This window comes from Xyrauchen texanus, chromosome 11 (genome assembly GCF_025860055.1).
Source record: "Xyrauchen texanus isolate HMW12.3.18 chromosome 11, RBS_HiC_50CHRs, whole genome shotgun sequence".
NCBI lineage: Eukaryota > Metazoa > Chordata > Actinopteri > Cypriniformes > Catostomidae > Xyrauchen > Xyrauchen texanus.
In genome coordinates, this window is record NC_068286.1 from 7,003,121 (window position 1) to 7,025,782 (window position 22,662).

Here is a 22,662-nt window from a genome sequence, read left to right on the forward strand (position 1 = left end):
ATATATTTACTGTAGTTTTGTGTGATATGGTGTAATTTACCAATTTCCTTATTATAATTTTCCATTCACAACTTTTAGTGTTCAAAAACACATTTGAAGAGGTAAAACTTGTTAATAATTATTCATGCCTAAATTCTTTCTTCACATTTCCGGTTTCTCTTCTATTCGTTTACGATTAATTGTACAGCCATAATTTATTGGTCTATTATATATTTAGTGCTGTAGATTAATACATTAATTAAGCAAAATGAAACGGAGGTCAACAGGAAAGCAGCTTGAGAGGTTGAACTTTCAGAGCAGGTATTATTGTAAACGTTCTTTTGAGGTTGTAGAAGGTTAGCATCCGCCTGAACTCCGCCCTTTAGGCGACCAATCAGAGATAAGAGCCGTATCCCCGGCGGGGATAAGCCCGTCCCACTCTTAAAGGGGGTTAAAAGCTGACCCCTCACTGAACCCCCCTTCTCACCAGGAGACCGAGTTTACGAGCTTCATGCCTCGGCCTGTTCACTGCAAACACACACTGTTATACGGCCAGACGAGCACGCCAAACACATAACAAAACTATGCAGCAAGTGAACTATTTTTCTCATGCACGAGGGAGCTAAGAAACACATTTACTCTACAATGCAGCAGTGAATAAACCTGCTGTGCCATTGAGCTTGCTTTATATATATTCTACTGTATATATTAAAACCATATACAGCGGAGTCCAACTATTTTAAATGGCATTTTGCTTATTCTTTATTATTATTATTATTATTATTATTATTATTATTATTATTATTATTATTGTGCATGCCACTTAAATGGCTTCATATTAATTGAGAGATTACATAAATTAAAAATTTATTTGTTACACAGCAAGACATTTTAAAATTAGCTTGTGAAGTCAAAATGGTGATAATAAATAATTTAATCAAAAGAAGTGGTGACCAGCTACAGGTCCTAAGATAAACAATTTCTCTTATACATTTATATAAATTGAATGGCGACACTTTACTATCAGGTTGCATTCGTTAACATTGGTTAACGACATTAGTTAACGTGAGCTAACATTGAAAAAAAAATGACGATTGTTTTTTAATCTTGGTTATTATTATTATTTTTTTTACATGAGCTAATGCAATTTGAACTAACATGAAATAACAATGAATGCACAAGTGTAAAAATATAAATGAACACAATAAAAGAAACATAAATAAATATTGTAAATAAACTTGCAAACTGTAAAACCATTAAAGCTCATTAATTATTCAAGCATGCCGGGATCACCAACTTCGAAAAAAAAACATTTTTATGTGAAATTTTCTACTTTAGGACTGACACATGATGACGCATTTTAAAGATAAAAACAATCATAATTAATATTTACTAATAAGTTAAAGGACACATTTTTACATGTTTAAATTAATTACAAACATAGAATTTACTTTATATTTGAACGTTCTTTCTTAAACTCACTTGAAGGGAACGTACTCAATTTTTTCTGCTATATTTACTTCATCACAAAATAAGTATTTAGTGTATAGAGCATAATCCTTAATATTTTTTATTAATTTTACGTAATAACTTCTCTTTTTTTTTTACTTCAAAATCTAAAAATGTACTTATTTCCAGGTACTTAAAAGAAAAAAAATAATTCCAGTTTATAATTGTGATCTCAGACATTTAGACCTCATTATACGTGCCTATTTAACTGAAACACAAATGTTCATGTCTGAAAACCAAAGACGTACTCTTAAAGGTTCTTTTAGCCCCGCTGTATTGTGAGTTCATTCAGAGGACAGTGTTCCTCTTTATGAGAGTGTGTGCGTCTCCATGTTTAAATAAACCCGTCCAGCTGCTGTCTGTGATAATTTCTGTTTAATTTGACAGCAGCTCATTTTCACCCCTGGCTCTCCCTCACCTGTTTCCTCTGCGCTCTGCAACTGTAGACATACACACTGCACATTCTGCACTCTGTTTATGTTGTGCTTCGGAGAGCACCTAATGTATTTTCACTCTAGTAATTAAAATGCTAAGTGGTTGTGCTTTGATTATGAAGGGCTCCGGAGGTCAAGATATTATTTACAGTGATTGGCAAAAGCCTAGGATGAGATATTGTTCTTCATGTACTTCATGCAGTAACATCTGAATGAACTGGGTTTTATTCACATCAAAGACATCATTTGATGCAACTGAATCAACCTGACTACAGTAAGTTACATGAATGAAAGTCAGTTTTAAGGATCAGGTCGGGTAGACCCCCCATTATAGTGTTTGAAACATAAGAAACATATGACAAAAGGTCTGTGGTGTGGTGACTAAATTCTTGCTATATGGAAAAGAGCTGCATGAATATTTTTCAAGATTTCTCCTTTTGTGTTCCATTGAAAAAAATCATATGGTATGGGTTTAGAAACAACATAAGTCTGTGTAAATAATGACAGAATTGTCATTTCTCATTTCTCTGAAGTGTGTAGAGCAAAATATACTTCAGTTTACATTAGCAGTGAGTTTGATTTATGGATGGAGTGAGATCCGGTGTAAGTCTGGCCTAGTCGGCGCTTACCAGTTGTTGACCTGGAGGATGGTCAGTCCTGTGTCCTGAGACAGCTGCTTCTTCTGTTCCTCTGAGGGGTATGGGTGCTACGAGACACAAACATCAACAATTTTGTGACAGATAAAAGCAAACATATCAATTCAGTTGAAGCATCCATCCATCCATCCATCCATCGTCAACCGCTTATCCTGTGTACAGGGTCGCGGGGGGCTGGAGCCTATCCCAGCTAACATTGGGCGAAAGGCGGGGGACACCCTGGACAGGTCGCCAGTCTATCGCAGGGCCACACATAGACAGACATACACTCACACTCACCTCCACATCCACACCTAGGGCAATTTTTTTTTTTGGAGACACCAATTAACCTAGCCTGCATGTCTTTTGGATGGTGGGAGGAAGCCGGAGTACCGGAGAGAACCCACGCAGACACGGGAGAACATGCAAACTCCACACAGAAAGGCCGGGGCAACCAGGGTTTGAACCCACGACCTTCTTGCTGTGAGGCGACAGTGCTAACCGCTTGTATTTTTTATAAGCATGTATTTTTTAAATGTTGATATATTTTCTACAATTACAGATATGAAACTTAAAACTTTTCCCGGAAAATCTCTGTGGCACTTTCAAAACATTGCTCTGTTTGTTTGAGCATCTTGACCCATACATCTCCGATCTACACTTTCACTTTCACATTCTTCTTCTCTGGTTTTTGGCGATTTGTATTCTTTGTGCATATCGGCACCTAATGTGCAGTGAGGGGAATTTATATAAAAAAATGTATCTGTTTCTTACCCACACCTATAATGTCGCTTGAGAAGACATTGATTTAAACATTAGAGACATATGGATTACTTTTATGCTGCCTTTATGTGCTTATTGAAGCTTCAAAGTTCTGGCCACCATTCACTTGCATTGTGTGGACCTACAGCGCTAAAAATATTCTTCTAAAAAGAGTCATTTAGCAGATGCTATTATCCAAAGCGACTTGCGAAGAAAGAAAGTCAAACACATCCGGGATGGCATGAGGGTTTCATACTTTGTAAAAACGCATTTCAAGACACTAACATGCAGTGCTGCGTCTAGCTTTTTTAATGCATGAATGCGTTCTGAGTGAACAGTGAGTTGCATTTATAAAAATAAGAAAAAGAGCAAAGCTCGTGCATAAATGAAAATCAAACCAAAGCTAATGGTAAGTAAAAATGCATGCAAAGCTGACAAAATGAAACACATTTATTTATTTATTTATTTAGTGATTTAATGATTTAATAGTTTGATATGATTGTAATATTATCTACTTAAATATTTAACAATTTAATTGTTTATTTTAAACAAAGTGCCAAACTTTTATTTTGCTTTGATTTACAATTACTGTACCATGGCGACACAACGGTGCAATGATGTTATTTGATATGTTTTTTATATAGAATAATTATCATATTCATACACCACAGTATTTATATGGTACTCCAAGTTGCTTCAAAGAATACTTTGCTATTATAACGAACATTTTTGTAAGTGATTTTTGTTTTAAATTACAAGACAAAAGCAAAATCTCACTAAAATGCACACACGAACGGTCTCTTTAACAGTAGACAGCAACAATAAAACAACAGGGTAGTTCCTCGGTTATCTTATAATTGGTGAATAAAGCTCTAAACTAAAGGAAAACCCCATGCACTAAATAGAGAGTTGCCAACTGGGATTTACTGTAGATGCCAAGCCACAAAGTCATTACAAATTGCTATCCTGTAACCAAGGGTGACGACTCTAGCAACCACAAAAGCCTTTCTCTAAACCCAAAGGATATGCATACAGAGACAGGGGAGGTTTTAACCTGTAATTAGGCAACAACTGATCCTAGGTCAGCCATGTAAACCTCAACTAGATCCATAAATAAAGAGGGATGTGCATTAAAACTGACCCATGAATGACTCTCTCTTAACACCTGTTGCACGCCGAGAGCTCTGGTAGCAAATGGTGGGTAACTTTACGACCGAGCGAGCCGTGCTGGCTGGAGGTATGTGTGTGTGTTGTGTGAAACTCAATGAAGAGTTGAAGGTGTGTGTGGGGTCATTATGCTGTTTACAGATGCAGTAAAACTGTTAGGGCTCTAATGACAGCTAATTCAGAGTGAACGGCACTTAAAAAGAGTTGAAAACACAACCAACCTCACCCGCCACGGCAGCTGTGTGTGTATGTGTGTGATGGTGCATGTATTATACTCACAAACAGTGTCTAAACTTTAGACTAAACCAACATCGATCACACGGGAAATCAACATCCTGCTACCGAATGTTTATGTACCCTGAAATCGACCACATTCTGCCGAATTACTGATGAGCGTCATCCTTGACCAGAAAATGTGTTTACCTTTCCCTAGTAGCGCTACTGAGAGCGTGTTACATGGGTTCTGTTCCCATGGAAACCAGGGAGTTGTGTTTACATAAACAAAGGTTAGCACAATTCGAAGGTTGCACTTTTGCTCTAAAATTAAATGTTTACTCCACTGATGGTTATATTAAGTGTTAGGGCACAGGGTTAATAAAATATGCATTCCATTGGCTGTTTTACATCAGTTAGATCTAACAATACAACTCGCTTTTGGCGCCACCCTGTGGACATGTCACTCAGAAACTGGTAAGCAACACTTCCGGCTTTCAGGCAACAAAGGTTCCTCTGGTAATAAACCTCTTTAATTTTTTTAATCGAAACCTGTTTGGATGTAAAGAGTAGCGTCTCTCGTTTTGTTTGATGTGCCACTTTAAAAAATGAATTAAGAAACAATGGGCTGAATGTTTTTGCTTTCAGAGGCTTTATATAGAGTTAGGATGAAAATAAGGTACATTTCAAACTGTTCTGAGACCAGTGAAGACAGAAAGCACACTGGAGGTTACATCATTCACTAAATAGGGATCGAGGGAGCAAGGGAGCAGCCTATGGCTTTCCCATGCAGCCAAGTGTGTTCACTTAAAACATCTGACCAAAAGTCCAGTTTCAGGCTGCAGATGATGTTTGAGCCAATCAACGTGTTTGGCATAATAAACTATTTGATTTTAAAAATCTGCCTTTCTGTAGCTTAGTATTATTTAAAATGTCACAACATTGTCTCGCTGTCCACATTTGAGGACATACTGTACATTTTTAAGGAAACGATTTACTCTTGAAATGTTTCTTTTTTTTCTTTTTTTTTTTGCTTGTTTATTTGGTTGCACTAATTACAAATCAAAAAGGCAAATGGAAAATTCATATAGCAGTCACGCTCACGTCTCAGGTGGTTCAAATCAAACATTGAAATGGGTTAGTATTATCACAAACTGCAGAAGCCCAATTAAATACTACATTATTAACATGGCAGAAGAGGAATATTGACAATTTTGTACATGCAAGAGCAGAATTCAGAATCCTAACATACGAAACAAAAGCTTGTCTAAAATTGTATATTAATATAAACCATATGTGGCAGGGCGGAGGGCGGGGCCAGGTCGTGATTATACACACAGGCTAATTAAGCCTCCGAGAGGGATAAAGGCCAATGGCAGAAGGTGGTGCGGGAGAGAGAGATCATTTACGGACATGCCGTCATGTGTGTGTTGTTGTCTTTTGTTTAAGTTAACCATTAAAATATTATTTAAGTCGTCAAGCCGGTTCTCGCCTCCTCCTTTCCATTGAGCGTTACACCATATTATCAAGTGAATATAGTCAAATATACCAAAGTTTGATTATGGCATCAACAATAAAAAAAATTTTAAGATAACTTTTAAAAGTTGATAAGTCTTTTAATTCTGCTGTCCAAATGATGCATGATTTAATGGTTAGTTGCATTTTTATTATTATTTAATATTTTATACCCAATCAAAAGAGACCTGCGACTAAAAGAACTAGAAGTAGATCATTACTAATTTAACTTCATTATTCACAGCTCCAGAAATTCCAGATTTATTTCTTTGATTACAGAAAATTATGCTTTTTTAGATTATTATTATTAGTAGTAGTATTTAAATGTATCTATTCAAATGCTGTCTTTAAAAATAGCTTTTGGTTAGTAAATGTTTTACTACATTTTATTTGTACTCTAGTACATTGATTCAGTGTTGATAAATCATGTTTTTGACTTGAATAAAACCAAGTAATTTAGATTTGAATAATTTAACGTTTACATTTCTCAGTGTAGCTTGTAGTTAAACCAACATTTGGCTGCGGTTGAACTTATTTCAATTCGAAATAACGTGTTGCTGCAGATTCAAAGTAGCGTCCCCAACTCTGTGTAATACAGAAGAACAGAACAAAAAACAGACTTTCATTTTAAGAAAGATGTTCCCCCAGCAGGCCTACTGTGATTTTCATTAACTTTGCAGCTACAGTCTTGGGTGCATCCCAAAGCGAGTCCTCACTTCTCCGTCTAACGCTTCTCTGTTTCATCTCTGTATCTCCTCACATCCCACCTCGTCCTCACTTATGAAGAAAGAAAAAAAAAGCCTGGCCTTGATGAATCACCTTTCTTTTCACGGGCAAGGACGGAAATTCCCTGTAGGTCTAGCAGAGCCTAGGTCTCCAGGAGGAGCTGTCAGGGGTGTAATGGATGGTGTTTTGATAACAGCGAGTTCAACCCTGGAGAAACCCCCCCATCCTCACAGAACATGCCCGTGCAGTCGTGGTAAATGAACTCCAGCGTCCCCCTCCCAGCATACCCCACCCCCATGAAAACCCCTCTGCTCCTCATTTCTTGAGACTGACACTAATTGCACCTCCCTCATTACAACCAATTGCTCTGACACTTCAAAGGAAACGTACGCCTGCAGAGAAACCAGCTAAAACAGTAGCGTGAATAGCTAAGAAAGTAAAAATAAAGCCCTAAACAAAAGGCAATTTTGTTCTCCATGTGTATTCCCAGCTGTCTTGTATCCTGAGGACAGATTGACAATGAAAGCACATTTAAGGATACAATTTAGGGATTCTTTGGAGAACGAGTTTGAGTACCGATACTTCAATTTGGGTACTCACCAAATAGAGATTTATTACTGTCATACTTTTGCTTTTATTTTGACAGAACTTTTATTTTGAAGTGTTTCTGTGTTATTTTGACCAAGTAGCTCTAACGCTATGACGGCAGCTTCCCACTCTGGAAAAGCTGGTCGCTACGTGACTCAACGTGATTATTAACCCACAAAAAGCTGCAATTAAATTAAATAAGTATGTACTCGGGCCTGGGTAGCTCAGCGAGTATAGACGCAGACTACCACCCCTGGAGTCATGAGTTCGAATCCAGCCAGATCTCCTAAGCAACCAAATTGTCCCGGTTGCTAGGGAGGGTAGAGTCACATGGGTTAACCTCTTCGTGGTCGCTATAATGTGGTTCTCGGTCTTGGTGGGGCGCGTGGTGAGTTATGCGTGGATGCCACGGAGAATAACGTGAAGCCTCCATGCTCTATGTCTCCACGGTAACGGTCTCAGACTATATAGGCTATTTATCTCATTATATCGCAGCTTTTGCGTTAAATAATCTCACTAGGACATAACGTGATTTTAATTTGTGCTCTGAATGTATATGTTTTGACATTCGTATGTCAGATGGTTCTGGTTTTTGGTATCAGAGCAATTTTACGAGTACATGAGTGCGGTATCGGACCATTATCGGCATCGGGACATCCCTAATAAAAACGTATGTCCCTTATGATGTTTTAAACCAATAAGCTGCTATTTTTTATGTTTTTTGTGAAGAATATTTACGTAGCTCTTTTCCTAACAGTGCAAAAACAGCTGTCATTTTTCCCAATAATACATAATAAAAGTCTCACAAAAGTAGTCCAGACTAATGCGCTATATTCCAAGTCTTCTTAAGACATCTGATAGCTTTGTGAAGAACAGATCGAAATCGTTATTTCCTCTAGTGAAGCTCTTAAATTTCATTTGCGATCACATTCAGATTCAAAAATGGCGCTTTGATAAATATATATACCTAATTGTGCCAGGTTTGATGTCATTGATGCAAAACACCATTGGTTTTTGCATGTGTTAAAACTGAGCATGAAAAGCCAGTTGAAAGCTGCAATGGAGACTACTTTTGTGATGCTTTTATGGTGTTTACGGTCCTTTTTTGGAGCTTGACAGATGTGGTCACTATAAAGGACTGTATAATGGAAAAGAGCTGCATAAGGATTCTTCAAAAGCTCTCTTTTTGTATTCCACAGTAAACACAACGCACAGCAAACATTATTTTGAACGGGGGGTTCTTTTACACCCATGACCTTTGACCCCCTAACGATCTCAAGGAATGTTGTAATGTCATTTATTTGCATGCTCACCACCTTGATCCGCACCTAAAGGAAAACCCTCTCTCTAAATGCCTACGTGTCTAGAATAAACATTCTGTCTTCAATGTTTACATCCAAATCCCAGAAAACTATGTTCAGGTATTTGGTCACACATCTGTACACTATTCAAACATTATGATGTTCATGTTCATTCCAAGGGTAATTCTTGCTTTATACATTTTTGTTCCACTGCAGAACAAATGGGCTCTTTTCCCAAAACAGTATGCCAGTGTCAGTCACCATTTACTTTCATTACATATTCGTTCCATAGTTCTGTAGTTCACATCTGCTGTCAAGAAGGGAATTGCTTCTAATTGCTTAATCCAAACCCTGGCATTTATGTGGGATGTATATGAACAAGTGTTTATGAGCTGGTGTGTGTGCGCATATTTGTTAAAAGGAGATTCAACAAGTTTCCAAATGAGAGAAAATGGAAATACAGATGGAAGGAAGCAGAAATGGAGGGAGTGTGGACATAAATTACTCTTTTTTTAAATCTTTTGAACGCAATAAAAGAAGCCCTCATCTTAAGTTCAAAGCTCGAGGGTGGGGGAGGAGCTCTGAGCTGTACGCGCCCACTTTTCCATGGAAACAATTATCACACCGTTAACATGACAAAAGTAAGGAAACCCTGCCTGTGTTACATCCCAATGTATTGTTACATCAGTCATTAGTGCTGTTGTGTGTGTTCATTCACTAACCAGCCTCTGGGAACTCTGGCATCACTGGGCTATAAATATAATGGGCGTGCAGGTACAGACACGCCTGAGCTTCTTTAGCAATTCATCTCAAATGATGACTAGATCTATACATCACTGTGCCTGTTTCAGCTGCTCAATGTGAAACACACATCTTTAAAGGAGTGATCGATTACTAGAGCAGCCGACAGCTTATTAGTGCCATTACAACAACAAACAGCAGCATTTCAATAATGCACAACACCATTCACACGTGTAAAATCGTGCATTTAAAGACCTCACTAAAAGACTTGAAGGGAACAGATTTCTATCTTGTGTTGACGCATTTCCTATTGAAATAGGAAGTTGGGGTGGGACATATCAAAGAGCCAATAGTATTTAATATACATGACTGGTATAAAGCATGATGTCATTCTAGAGAGCATTCGATTGGACAAAAACTTAGATAAGACCCTGAGTGCGAGATACATCATCAATAGATTTGGTCCATTTTCTTGGAAGAGAACATTTGTATTTTTTTAGATGCATCAAGGCATATCTACTTAAAGTTATTTTTATGCTAAAAGACATAGATTAAAAGACATATTTTGATTTTATGGGGTCTTCATTGCATTGCTAGTGCATTTCTCCACTGTGTATTAAAAGGGTTTGTAAACCTCTTTTATAAAAAAACTTAAATAGTGCGAGTTGCAAGAATTTCATTAGTACACATTGAATCCATTTCAGAAAGAAAAACGAAGGCAAGGTTTTCCGAAGCATTACGTAGAACATTAGTAGTATGTACACTGTGTTTAATCTCTATGGTGTATTTCCCAAAAGCATTGTTTTGTAAGTTATTACTTTTGTAAATGAACAGGATTTAAAACACTCATAAGTTCATTGCAAGCCGCTTACAATTACAGTTATCATTGCTTTTACAGTTTATCAGGGGTAAAAAGACATCAAATAAATGATAATAATGCATATGTTTGGAATATCTGACAATGCTGGTGAAAAAAAAATAAAACATTTCTAAAAGATTTTAACTTCGGCAGTATTTTCACGCCATTTCAACACACTTTTAGAGATATTGGAAAAAGTTTTGGCTTTAGTTGAGCACTTTGGGATTGGCAGCTTTTGTAACGATGCCCTTAAAGGAACAGTTCATGAAAAATGAGAATTATCTCTTCATTTACTCGCCCTCATGCCATCCCAGATGTTTTTGACTTTCTTTCTTCTGCAGAACAGAAATGAAGATTTTTAGAAGAATATTTCAGCTCTGTTGGTCCTCACAATGCAAGCGAATGGTGACCAAAACTTTAAAGTTCAAAAAGCACATAAAGACATTATACAAGTAATCCATACGACTCCAGTGGTTTAATCCATGTCTTCTGCAGCATTACAATGGATTTTGGGTGTGAACAGACATAATTATAACGAATGCTTCACTATAAATCTTGACCGCAGTCTCCTTGGCGATCATGAATTCAAGCTCTATTACTCTTCCTAGCGCCATATCGCATTCTGCACATGTGTCAAGCACTAGGAAGTGTAATCGAGCTTGAAATCATGATCATGCCTAGAGATGTACAGTGAAAAAGATGTTATATTTTGGTCTATTCTCACCCAAAATCGATTGAATCACTTCTGACGATATGGTTTAAATCACTGGACTTGTATGGATGATTTTTTGTGTGTGCTGCTTTTATGTGCTTTTTGGAGCTTCAAAGTTCTGGCCACCATTCACTTGCATTGTATGAACCTACAGAGCTTAAATATTTTTCTAAAAATCTTTGTGTCCTGCAGAAGAAAGTCACACATCTGGGATGGCAGGAGGGTGATTAAATGAGGAGGAATTTGTATTTTTGGGTGAACTATCCCTTTAAGTTGTACTTAATAAAGAGCAACCTAAGTGCTACTTTGGGTAACCAGCATTCCTCCATTGTAAAATCATTTAATTTGATTTTAAGAGCGAGATTATGTTTTTGTTTTTACCGTGAGGTGCTGAAACAGCCATGCCCTCATGACGTTGGTTGCCACTTTGGGAAAAATCCCTCTTTTCTTGTTGTTCTTTCGTTCTTTATCAGGGTCTTCCTCTTCTCCTGTGCTTGGAGAGGCAACACTCTGATCCAAAAAATCACCTGAGAAGAAATATAATACACGATGTTAAATATAAAGAAGTCCTTTTTTCACAGCATTTCAAGTCCACCTCTAGATGTTGAATTTATTTATTATTATTATTATTATTATTTTCATGTATATCTAAATTGAATTGTAACTGACTCTATGATGTTTTTCTTATAAAGCGACCTTGAGCTCTTGGAAAGGTGATATAAATTAAATGTATAATTATATATATAAATATGCGGATCATACTAAAATGTCTTTATTTATATTTTATGTAATTTTATTTTAATTTGACAAATATTTAAAAAATAAAATAAAGATTTTTTAATTAAATAATAAAACATTTAATATATATAATATATAAATGTGTACATATTATACATAATATAAAATGTGATTTCTAAAAAGAATTTTCACTATTAAAGAATGACCTCACAATTATGATTAAACTGGTATTATTTCATCAGTACATCTAGGATCATCTGCACTCCTTTGATTTTATTCAGATCTGTTCAGAATTATGACCGTTTTCATGCAAAAAAAAAAGTGTACCTCAAGCTGGACCTTTTAAAGGAAAAGTACATCCAAAAATAAAAATTCTGTCATCACTTTACTCACCCTCATGTCGTTCCAAACCCATGACTTTCTTTCATACATGGAACATAAAATTACTTATCTAGCATAAAGCCCCACTGCTGTTATCCATGCAATGAAAGTGAATGTTGACGAAAGCGGTCCGCTGTCCCCATTCCACTTTCAATGCATATAAAAGAGCTGCTTGAACATTCTACTAAATATCTCCTTTTGTATTCCACAAAAGAAAGAAAGTCTCAGAATGACCTGAAGGTAAATAAATAATGTCAGAATTGAGTTCAAGCTCAAACAAATGTTTATGGTGCATCTAACGCTCTAGGACAGGCGCTGTTGTTCTCTCAGGTAGTGAAAGTCAGAGCCAGACACACAGCTGCTGAGCTGAGGCAGAGCGCACAACACACACACACACACACACACACACACACACACACACACACACACACACACACACACACAGATGCGGTGCTTGGGGAAGTATGTACTCTGGTTTTAATTCGCCATGGCTGATGCTCAGAGCTGAGGAGCAGAGAGAAGAGTCTTTATATCCACCAAACACCATATCCTGTCCAACACACAATCCCACACACGTGTTTGCACATATACAAATACACTACACACACCCATGCACACAGAGTGGCTGCACTGTTTTAGGAGCAGTCTGCTGGCTGATGTTTGTGTATGTATGCCTTTGCCTCTATGTACATGCGTGTGTGTGTGTGTGTGTGTGTGTGTGCAGTAGGAGACCCCCATGGTGGTGCTAAAGTGTAAATGTATGCTAGAAATGACAAACCTGCTGCAGCTCTATTTCACTTGGCACACACTGAATAAATGCATGTGTCACTGAAGGGTGTGTGTAGGTGTGTTACCGTGCTCACTGCTGTTGTCTCCATTGTGTGAGTGTCTGCCACAGGGAGCTGCAGCTTCGGAAGAATGAACGGATGCAGCATCATCCTCCCTCCAACACACCTAGACAGAGAGAGATAGAGAGAGAAGGTAATACGCTGTGTTTAGTATAATATATTATAGGATAAATACAGTATAGAGGCACATACCAGAGCAGTGCTGTAAGGAGTAATATGAAACACATGCTCCAAGAGAAAACTGAGCTTGAACACATGAGACATGAGCTTGAACACAAACACACATCTGTATATAAACACACACTTGCATGCACGCACAAACCTCTGTACATAAATTAACAGGCAAACGAACACATACACGCACGGGACGTTTCAAAAAGCATCAGGTAACTTTTAATAGGCCCAACAAGAAAACATGAATGAAGCATTTACAGACAAAGGAATGTTTCTTCATATAAAACTGACCTTTTTGGTCCTGGATGTTGGTCAATATGGCATTCTAGCCATGTTGTAACAGCTATAATGCAAAACACCTGCTCACCTAGCTACTGTGCAGCACCCATAAAACAGACACTTTAAAGGGATAGTTCACCCAAAAATGAAAATTCTCTCAACATTTACTCACCCTCATGCCATCCCAGATGTGGATGACATTCTTTCTAATGCAAAACACAATCAAAGATTTTTAAAAGAATATTTAAACTCTGTTGGTCCATACCATACAAAGTGAATGGTGACAAGAACTTTGAAGGTGCAAAAGCGACTTCAAGGCAGCATAAAATCAATCCAGAAGACTCCAGTGGTTTAATCCATGTCTTCTGAAGCGATATGTTAGGTGTGGGTGAGAAACAGATCAATATATCAAGTCTTTTTGACTGAAAATCTACACTTTCACTTTCACTTCCAAATTCTGGTGTGGAAACTGATAGTAAAAAAGTACTTAAAAATGTATTAGTTTCTCACCCACACCCTCTCACCCATATCAAATTGCTTCTGAACACATGGATTAAACCACTGGAGTGGTTTGGATTACTTTTATGCTGCCTTTATGTGCTTTTTGGAGCTTCAAAGTTTTGGTCACCATTCACTTGCATTATGAGGGCAAACAGAGCTGAAAGATTCTCATAAAAATATTAATTTGTGTTCTGTAGAAGAAATAAAGTCATACACATCTGGGATGGCATGAGGGTGAGTAAATAATGAAAGAATTTTCATTTTTGGGTGAACTATCCCTTTAAGCACCTTGAGAAAAATCCAGGGGCTAATCTGCATGCCATATTACCACTTGTAGTAATCCTTCCTTATCATCCTATTCCTTATGCTGTCTGTTTATTAAGTTATAAGCTGTTTGGGAAACCAAACACCCCAAAATGGAATGAAATTGTCCTATTGACATAAGTAAACAGTCCACTTTGCACTGTCTGACCACTCATGCACAATGCAATGATATAATTGGTTGTTTTTTTATGTGTTTTTCTAGTACACAGACTAGTACTTTGTATAGATGAGGAAAAGTTACTGAAAGCAATGTTTGGGATCTCCGCAAAATAAGGAGACGATGTTTTGGGATGCACATATAAAAATTAATTTGTAGAACCAGCCTAAGCTGGTTCCGGTTCTGCCAGCCTGGCCAAGCTGTTGTTCAGCTGGTTGGCAAGCTGGTCTTCCAGCCTGATCGGCTAAAAAGTGCCCAAAACCCCTCTAAAACAACCAAATGACTGGTACTGCCAGGCTGAGAGACCAGCTTGCCTGCTTAGGCTGGTCTGAGCTGTGTTTCTTTTTTCAGCAGGGACATGTCAACACCAGTAAAATTGAGGGGGCACTTCATGTGTGCGTTAAAACAGTTGCTAAATCCTGGTCTGAACTGATCTACAGCGACACAGATGCTGTTTGACACCAACACTCAGGCAGACACTAGTCTGTAATCTCAAACACTTTGTTTTCCTTTCTGCTCCAGATACCAAATATCATCGGAAATAAGATTTTAACACTGGAATAATATTTTTTTCTTTGATTCAGTATTTCTTTCTGGATACACTGTAAACCCAAATGTTCTCATTACTGTAAAAAATGTCCCTTGAAATTATTTTTCTTAAAAATACATAGACTTAAGATTTTAAGTGTTAATAAGCACAAAATTAGGTCAACTGAGAATACCCACAATGCCTTGCGCTTGAATTATTTAATTATGTTTCTTTGGACTAACTGAACATATGGGGGCATTTATTAAGAATCCATAGAGGATTTAGCTCTTTTGTAGGATTATTTATGTTGGTGTGTTGCAAATAGTTGTTCGCGTGATATCACCATTAGGGTGATCTGTGTTCCCTTTGGTCAAATTGGACCCTGTCCGTTCGCTTTGTGCTTGTGCAACTGAAGTAAAGGTGTCTATGCATTACTGTGGAGAGTTAAGAGACTTAATGACTGACCAAGAATAAGTTATAGTCCTCCTTAATTGTGCTATACAATACAATAACAAGTCTAATCAATTACAATTATTATGTTGAGACAACAACATTTAAATAGCAAATCTTGAGTTAAGTCTACTTGCATTGAGGTACCATAACTTAAATCGCTAAATTAATTCTATATCATCACTAAGTTAACTGAGTCGCCATCGCTCAATTTAACTGAGGGAATGAGTTTACTCAATCAGTCGAGTACAGCGAGTATACGACAGGTTTACACCTCACATGTTACTGTGTTACTGAGTAATTCAAATGAACAGCATATACTGTATAATTATTTTGTGTATGTTTTACTGCTAGTTATTAATTGCACGTTACATTAGGCACAAACGAGTGAAAATGTGTCATTCTAAAATGACATAACAGTGATTATCTGCTGTCCTATAGACGGAGGGAACAGATGCACAGCTGTGGCTGTACTGTAAGAGTTTCCCCATAAAAACAGTCTCTCCGGCAAAGTGTTTCCAGTTAGCTTTGCAACTATATTTGACAGACAATTAAGAAATAACACGATCATTTTAAAATGCAGCATCAAGATTTGAGGTTACAAATAATTTGTACCTATTTTTTTTTTTTTGGCAGTTTGTTTAAATGGACTTGGATGTGACAAATACTTTTTGAAAGTATAAATGATCACAGATAATGTAAGGTCATGTATAATAGTTTTTTTGTGCATAAAACAGCTCTAAATTAAGTGCAGAATGTGGATTCGCATTTCATGTCAACCACCAATTTGCTGGTAAAATTGCGAGTTTTCTTATTGCAAATGGTGACGTCATCTATCATAATAATCAATATTTTATTTTCCTGTCACGTTAACTTCGTGAAATGTCCTTTTCCGCACAAGTATATTCAACGCAAAGCATAAATAGCATGCAAATAAACAAATAAAAGCAGAAAGATATGGCTGAAGACGTGCCTGCTCTGCACCGCCGGGGGTGCGTGTAAGTTCCTCTCCGTCTGATCTGGACCCCCCCTCTTTATCATCGACCACCAGATCAATGGGCATCTTTCCCTTCAGACAGCTGATGTAGCGGTGACAGAAATTATCACACAGCTCGTGCACCTAGAGAGTACAATTACATTTAACATCGCTAATAACAATAATAATAATAATAATAATAATAATAATAATAATACGAAAACCCGACCTTCTCTAATTCGAGGAGATGAAATCGCAACACTTGAATGGCTTGAATCATCTATAACGAAGAGATCACTCATGTCACAATATGGCTTTGTGGTTATTTAATGTAGTTAATAATAATAATAATAATAATTAAGTTGAATAGCATGTACAGTAAAAACAGATGAGCAATCAAAATGTTTCTGAAATAAATGTGCATTGTCCTACCAAATTATCCAAGTCTGGATTCGACGAGAAGAAAGGTTTTTCCGCCCTCATCTGAAATACACAATAACGCAAAACATCATTTCGTCACTGGAGCACGACTTTCACACAGACGCGTGACGCTCAAATGGGCCGAGAGGTTTGATGCAGCCTGACCTGTTTCGAGAATACTGTAATATCTTCGTCAAAAGACTCCGACGAGCAGACATCACCGGTAACTCCGATCTCTCGCGGCGTACAAGTCGCTAATTCACATTTTTCGAAGACTAGTGCAAGCAGAGGGAAAAGAGGGTGTCTGAAAAACAAAATATATACATGGAGTTTACGTCTGAAGCCTCATTTAGGCTCAAGGCCCTGTAATATCCCGCACAGCCTTGTTCTTCTTCAGTGATGCATAACAGTTAATATTGAGAGGAATCAAAGGTAAACTTTTCATTTATGCATTGGTCACAAACTTCAGCTAATCTGAAGATGGGGGTCACTGTTAGCCGAATGGCTGGTTACGGCCTCCAAAGAGAACAGCTTATCTTTTTAAATATTAAATAAACATTAGGCTAGATAAGACCAGGTTGTATGCCAGTTTTGTGGTTGTTTTAGCAGGACTAGGCCTACAACATAACCTTCTAGCAATAATGTTAAAAGCATGCATAGCCTATTGCTATATGGGGGATAAAAGCCTAGTACGAAACACTGTGAGGCACGTAACGGGAACCAAGTATTTTCAGTAAGCTATCAATAAGTTTATTCCCTTTAACAGCCCTGTTTCCTTCCATATAATGTAGGAGAACCTGTTACATTTCTAAAACTGGAACCCAGAAACCAGTCTGCTGATTTAAGGAACACTGATGGAAAGTCAAAAACTGTTCTTCATGAAAGAAGATGTATTTTTTAGGCTATAAGGTGCTTCAAAGGATGAATTAACCTATATAGGCTATTTAAGAGTGTAAAGCTTATTGAGAGCAAATATAGCCTAATAAAAGAAGAAAAGAAGAAAGGTCTAACCCATTATCATTAGGCTGCTTATTAAACATACCCGTAAATGGCGTCTTTGTCCCGTTTTAGTGCGCCGTTAACGGGCAACGGGACACCGGGAGCTGCCGGGTGCGGGTAGTGGTGCAGCGGCGGGCCGTGACTCACATGCACCGCCTGCATCGCTCTGGCAGCGTGCGGATCCCCGTACATCGGAGACGGGATACCGACGGCATCCATGCCGTAGTGGACCAGATCCTCGTACTGAGGGAATTCAAAACTGGAAATTAAAAATCGGATTTGGACTTTGGTGTACACACATGAAATACTTAAATACGGAATAACTGCGAAAGGTGAAAAAGGAAAAGAAGAAAATCATTTGCGCATCAAAACGGAACTAAAGCATTAGCTACACTATTTTATACTTTTAACAAATGAATTAACAGCAGGCCAGTTTTAATTTTAGGCACTTTGATAGCCAACTTGAAATAGCCTATAATGCAAATATAGGCTGATAAATTTAATTTCAGTATTTTAATATCGCGCTTGTGTTTTTTGGACGCAAATTTCATTCAAGTTTTAAGTTTAATTGTCTAAACGTTACCCCGTGTCATATTTGGATGACAGCAAAATAGGCCTATGGTTTTTTTTTTTTTTTTTTTGGTATTATTATTTTTTTAATTCTTCGCAAATTCACCAATTTCTTGTTTGCGCAAGCTGAATTTATAAAGACAAAGGAAAAAGTATTAGAGTCTAATAATTGATTTGTAGGCTACCAATGATGATTGAACAACGCTTAACTAATGAATTAATGAAAGTTTTGAAGCATTAGTAAGCTAATTTGAATTTTCTTCATTTAGCGCAAATTTGCGGTAAAACGGTCTCGCGACTACAGACTACAGAAATATGAGTTATGAAATGAGTGTAAGCATAAAGTTACTCTTTTGGTTGTCAGCTAAATATTGAATTAGTTAAATTAAAAAATGTCAACATAAAATGGAATAATAATAATAACAATAATAATAATAATAAATGATCCACACATCTTATTTTAGCAATTAATTAAATCAGGAGTGGTTTTGAAAAGTGAATATAAAATACAAAAGTAGTAGTTTGGGTGGTTTCACTTGTTGCTGTGTGTTTTCCAAAGCCCCAGACTCGTGTGTACACGCACACACGTACTTCAATTCCGGAATTAAAGGACATCTGACTGTAATGACTTCCTTTATATTATCAGCGTCTGAATGAGTCCTGACGGCCACGTTCGAGGTTTTTACGCACCCGTTGCGCCATGCGGACTCCGCGCCACCGACTCCCTGTTCTCAACACGTCCCGATCTCAGTGCTGCGAGCCCGGGGAGCATTCAAAAACTCTCCAGAAAACCCAACTCAAGTGCCCGTCACGAACAATGACATTGTAATCCTCCCAGACACTCCAGCTCAACTCCTGTTTTTAACGAACGCAAGGCTGGAGGCTTGTTGGGAATCCAGTTCTCGACGCTCCACCAGGTACAAGCCAGTAACCAAAATGTGGAACTGATGTTTGCTTTTCCTGTTTTCACTCGAAGATTCTGTAGCCAAAAGGTGACGGGACATTAAAAGCACACTCCATTCGGCTCTTTGATCGCTTGGCTGGTTTATTCTTAATGCAATAACATCTCTGTGATGCGAGGAGCGCGGAGAGGGTGTTGGAGGAGGAGAGGGGGCATTTGGACTTCTTAAAGGAGACGTAAACCGTCCAAACCAAACCCGTGCGTGCGTGCCTGCGTAAAAGGGCAAACAACTCTCTTCTTATAAAGGCTCTGGCTTTTTAATAAGACATGGAACCAAATAAATGGAAGTTTTTTTTTTTTTTGTGCCAGACAAGAAAAGAGACAATTAGTCCATAAATGATTAACAACGAATATGCGCTCGTTTTCAGCAGTTTGTTTTGGAAATGCAACTGTTTACATGAATAAAAACGAGCTCTGAGACAATTTAAGACTCGAAAGATGGTCACTTAGCAGATGAGCAATCAGTTTACTATGCAAAGATGCACGAGAGTTTATTGGTAACGTCGATGCTGCATATTTAAAAAAATAAAAATAATAATTATAATTATAATAATATTTATACTATTATAAAAATATTGATGCAAATGGTGCATGGTTGTTGACATTAAATAAAATTATAATGACACTTATTGAACTTTTTTTGTTCAAACCTTTTGATTTTAGTATATTTAAAAGAACCCCTTCATTTAATCTTATACTTCAGACGTTGAACATTTTATTTGATGTATTATAAATATGTCATTTTCTCATATAGAAATGTACAATATAGGTGATTGTGTCAGGGCTCTAATGCATGGAAGGCCCTCGGAGATGGTTTTATTTTTAATAACTAATATCAGACCTGTACGGCTACAGAAATTCTTCTTTAAAAAAAGAAAGAAAGAAAGAAAGGGGGAAAATTAAATAAAAGTGTCTTGTAGAAGACAGTCATGCATGCTTTAATAAGGCATCTTTTTAATCGTCCACTTGGCGCCCTCTGCCGGCAGTGTAGTACATTGGCATGATTGCTTTACCAACTTTCTAGCTCATTGGAGAGACAAATCAAATCACTTAATTGTCACACTACCATGTACACAAGTGCAACAGTAGGTGAAATTCTTGACACGTTACTCTGTCAGCGTAAACCTCGATGTCGTCAGACCTAGGCTATATATATATTACAACGTTTAAATGTACATGTTTATCTTTAAACATTTACATTTTATAATTGGTAATTTATGTGTAATAATATTTTCATTATTTTATATAAATAATATAATTTTAAAATATAAATATTGATGACTGATCTAATTTTGCGGCACGTACAATTCGTCAAGCCAGAAGGTTTTTAACGCAACAGCTTCATCTTGCCACGAGGTGGCAGCATTGAAAAGGATTTGACTCAACACACGTCGCGCACGCACTGCGTTGAGAAGGCTGAGTTTAGCTTTGGCACACAGTTCACTTAAAAAATACTTCACTCGAACATCTGAAGATTTTTATGACCTCTTTGTTTATGTTGCATATGTGAAATTTTCCCTGTAAAAGTGACATGCAACATTAACTTTAAAGTTTCAATTTCCCTTAATTAGCCTGGATATTTGTGCATATCTTACAAATATTAAAGATCCATTTAAATCATGTTGTTACAGAAACCATCTGAAATGCCAACAGTAACAGTTTGAGGTTTTCCTACAAAAGTCGGAGGTTGAGGGTGGATTATTGAAACTGAAATCCTTTTTATCAACTTTATGAATGAGATTTTTGTCAGGTGTGTTTTGTAGAACATTTATTCATGTAACTGATTTAAGTGTGACAGACTTTTTTTTATTAACAGATCAAGATGTAGGGCCACTTCACACTATATGTATTGTAATGTACTGTTACTGTGTTGTTGTGATGTTTGCTATAGGTCCACTTTACTTTTACTATCTTGATTATACTGTACGGTTATTGTGTTGGTGTTCTGTTTGCCATTTTGGGAAATTTATTTGGAGATACACCACTTTCAGTCAAATGTTTGGACATCCTAACTTTGCTCCTATTTATCACTGTTTCCCCCATTTTAGAGTAATGGCAAAATCATCAAAACTACAAAATAACACAAAACTGAACTGAAATGTAAAACAAATCAAAACGTTAACTATGAGTAGCTGATGCCAACTTTTACAACGTGTTATTTTAGGCATTTTTCTTGACACATCACTTTATCATATTTTTAAGCATGGCCTAGAGCTCTCTTGTGACATATGCAGCACCTCTCCAATCATTCAGTCCACTTAAACCCCGCCCCTTTCTTATAAATACCACAACCTTGTGTAGAGTTCAAACTTTCTTGGTTACATGTCAGCTGGCTTGAATTTACATTTCGAATGAGGAAGAATAACGGCGAGGTGATCACTAATGAATACAACGCTTCGGATGCCTCTGGAGTTTATTTATATTTTTGAATGCAGTTATCTTGGGATGCACGAGTAAGTGTTTTTTTCCTTTATATTTAGTGTATTGTGATTCAAAATATGGTTATCTTTTACTCACTAATTTTTCAACGGCTACAGCCTCATCGTAAGCAATGGCCACGATGTGCTTGTGCGTTTATGTTGTCAGTTTGATCATAAATGTGTTGATGTTGAGATGCTCAACTTCACGATAACCGGCTCTGACTCGAGCACCACGGTGGTAGGAGTGTGTGTGTGTGTGTGTGTGTGTGTGTCCACTGCAAACTCACATGAAGATCTGCCATTCCGCTATGCAACGGCCATATTTTCACAATTTAATCAACAACCAATGGATAAACTCAAACCCCCACCCCACATTTAATTTCTTGTTCTATAAGCTGTTTCACTTGGAAATACATCACGATACGGAAGTCGGTCGCAACTACAGTTTCATGCCGATTTTAAAGGTGCCGTAAGCGATTTTAGCCGTTCTGGAACTTCCACGAGACTGAGACGGTAAATTAGACACACCCCCTCTTTCAAAACACCGCCCTCCAAAGATACCGATGAAACCGACAGTGAACATACAACACACTCTCATGGCAAAATCGTCAGGATTCGTTTGGCTTTTCTAAATCTGGCTAATTCGTATAATATCGTGCGACTGCTCTCTTTGAATTCCTACGACTTTCACTACAGCCAATGACGTCGCTGGACATCGTTTCCATCCAATATGGGACAATTACTTGCTTCTGTCACACACAACAGCTTCCTATCATGTTACACACTCTACTTAT

General features: G+C 37.4%; 1 protein-coding gene across 3 annotated transcripts in view; it reads right to left on the reverse strand.

Moving 5' to 3' along the window:
• LOC127651581 (homeobox protein Meis1-like) overlaps positions 1-19,591 on the reverse strand; it is a 27,988-nt gene extending 8,397 nt beyond the window's left edge. For 2 of the 3 annotated variants that reach the window (XM_052137478.1, XM_052137477.1), the window contains exons 1-9: positions 19,178-19,591; positions 17,961-18,160; positions 17,084-17,222; positions 16,931-16,981; positions 16,728-16,778; positions 16,496-16,642; positions 13,115-13,214; positions 11,523-11,668; positions 2,552-2,628 (exon numbers count right to left, since the gene is read on the reverse strand). In XM_052137478.1, the coding sequence (XP_051993438.1) occupies positions 2,552-2,628; positions 11,523-11,668; positions 13,115-13,214; positions 16,496-16,642; positions 16,728-16,778; positions 16,931-16,981; positions 17,084-17,222; positions 17,961-18,160; positions 19,178-19,189 (923 nt within the window). In that variant the 5' untranslated portion in view covers positions 19,190-19,591. The remainder of the gene's footprint in view (positions 1-2,551; positions 2,629-11,522; positions 11,669-13,114; positions 13,215-16,495; positions 16,643-16,727; positions 16,779-16,930; positions 16,982-17,083; positions 17,223-17,960; positions 18,161-19,177) is intronic. The other variant, XM_052137479.1, reaches the window with a different exon arrangement.
• Positions 19,592-22,662: the final 3,071 nt, after the last annotated feature.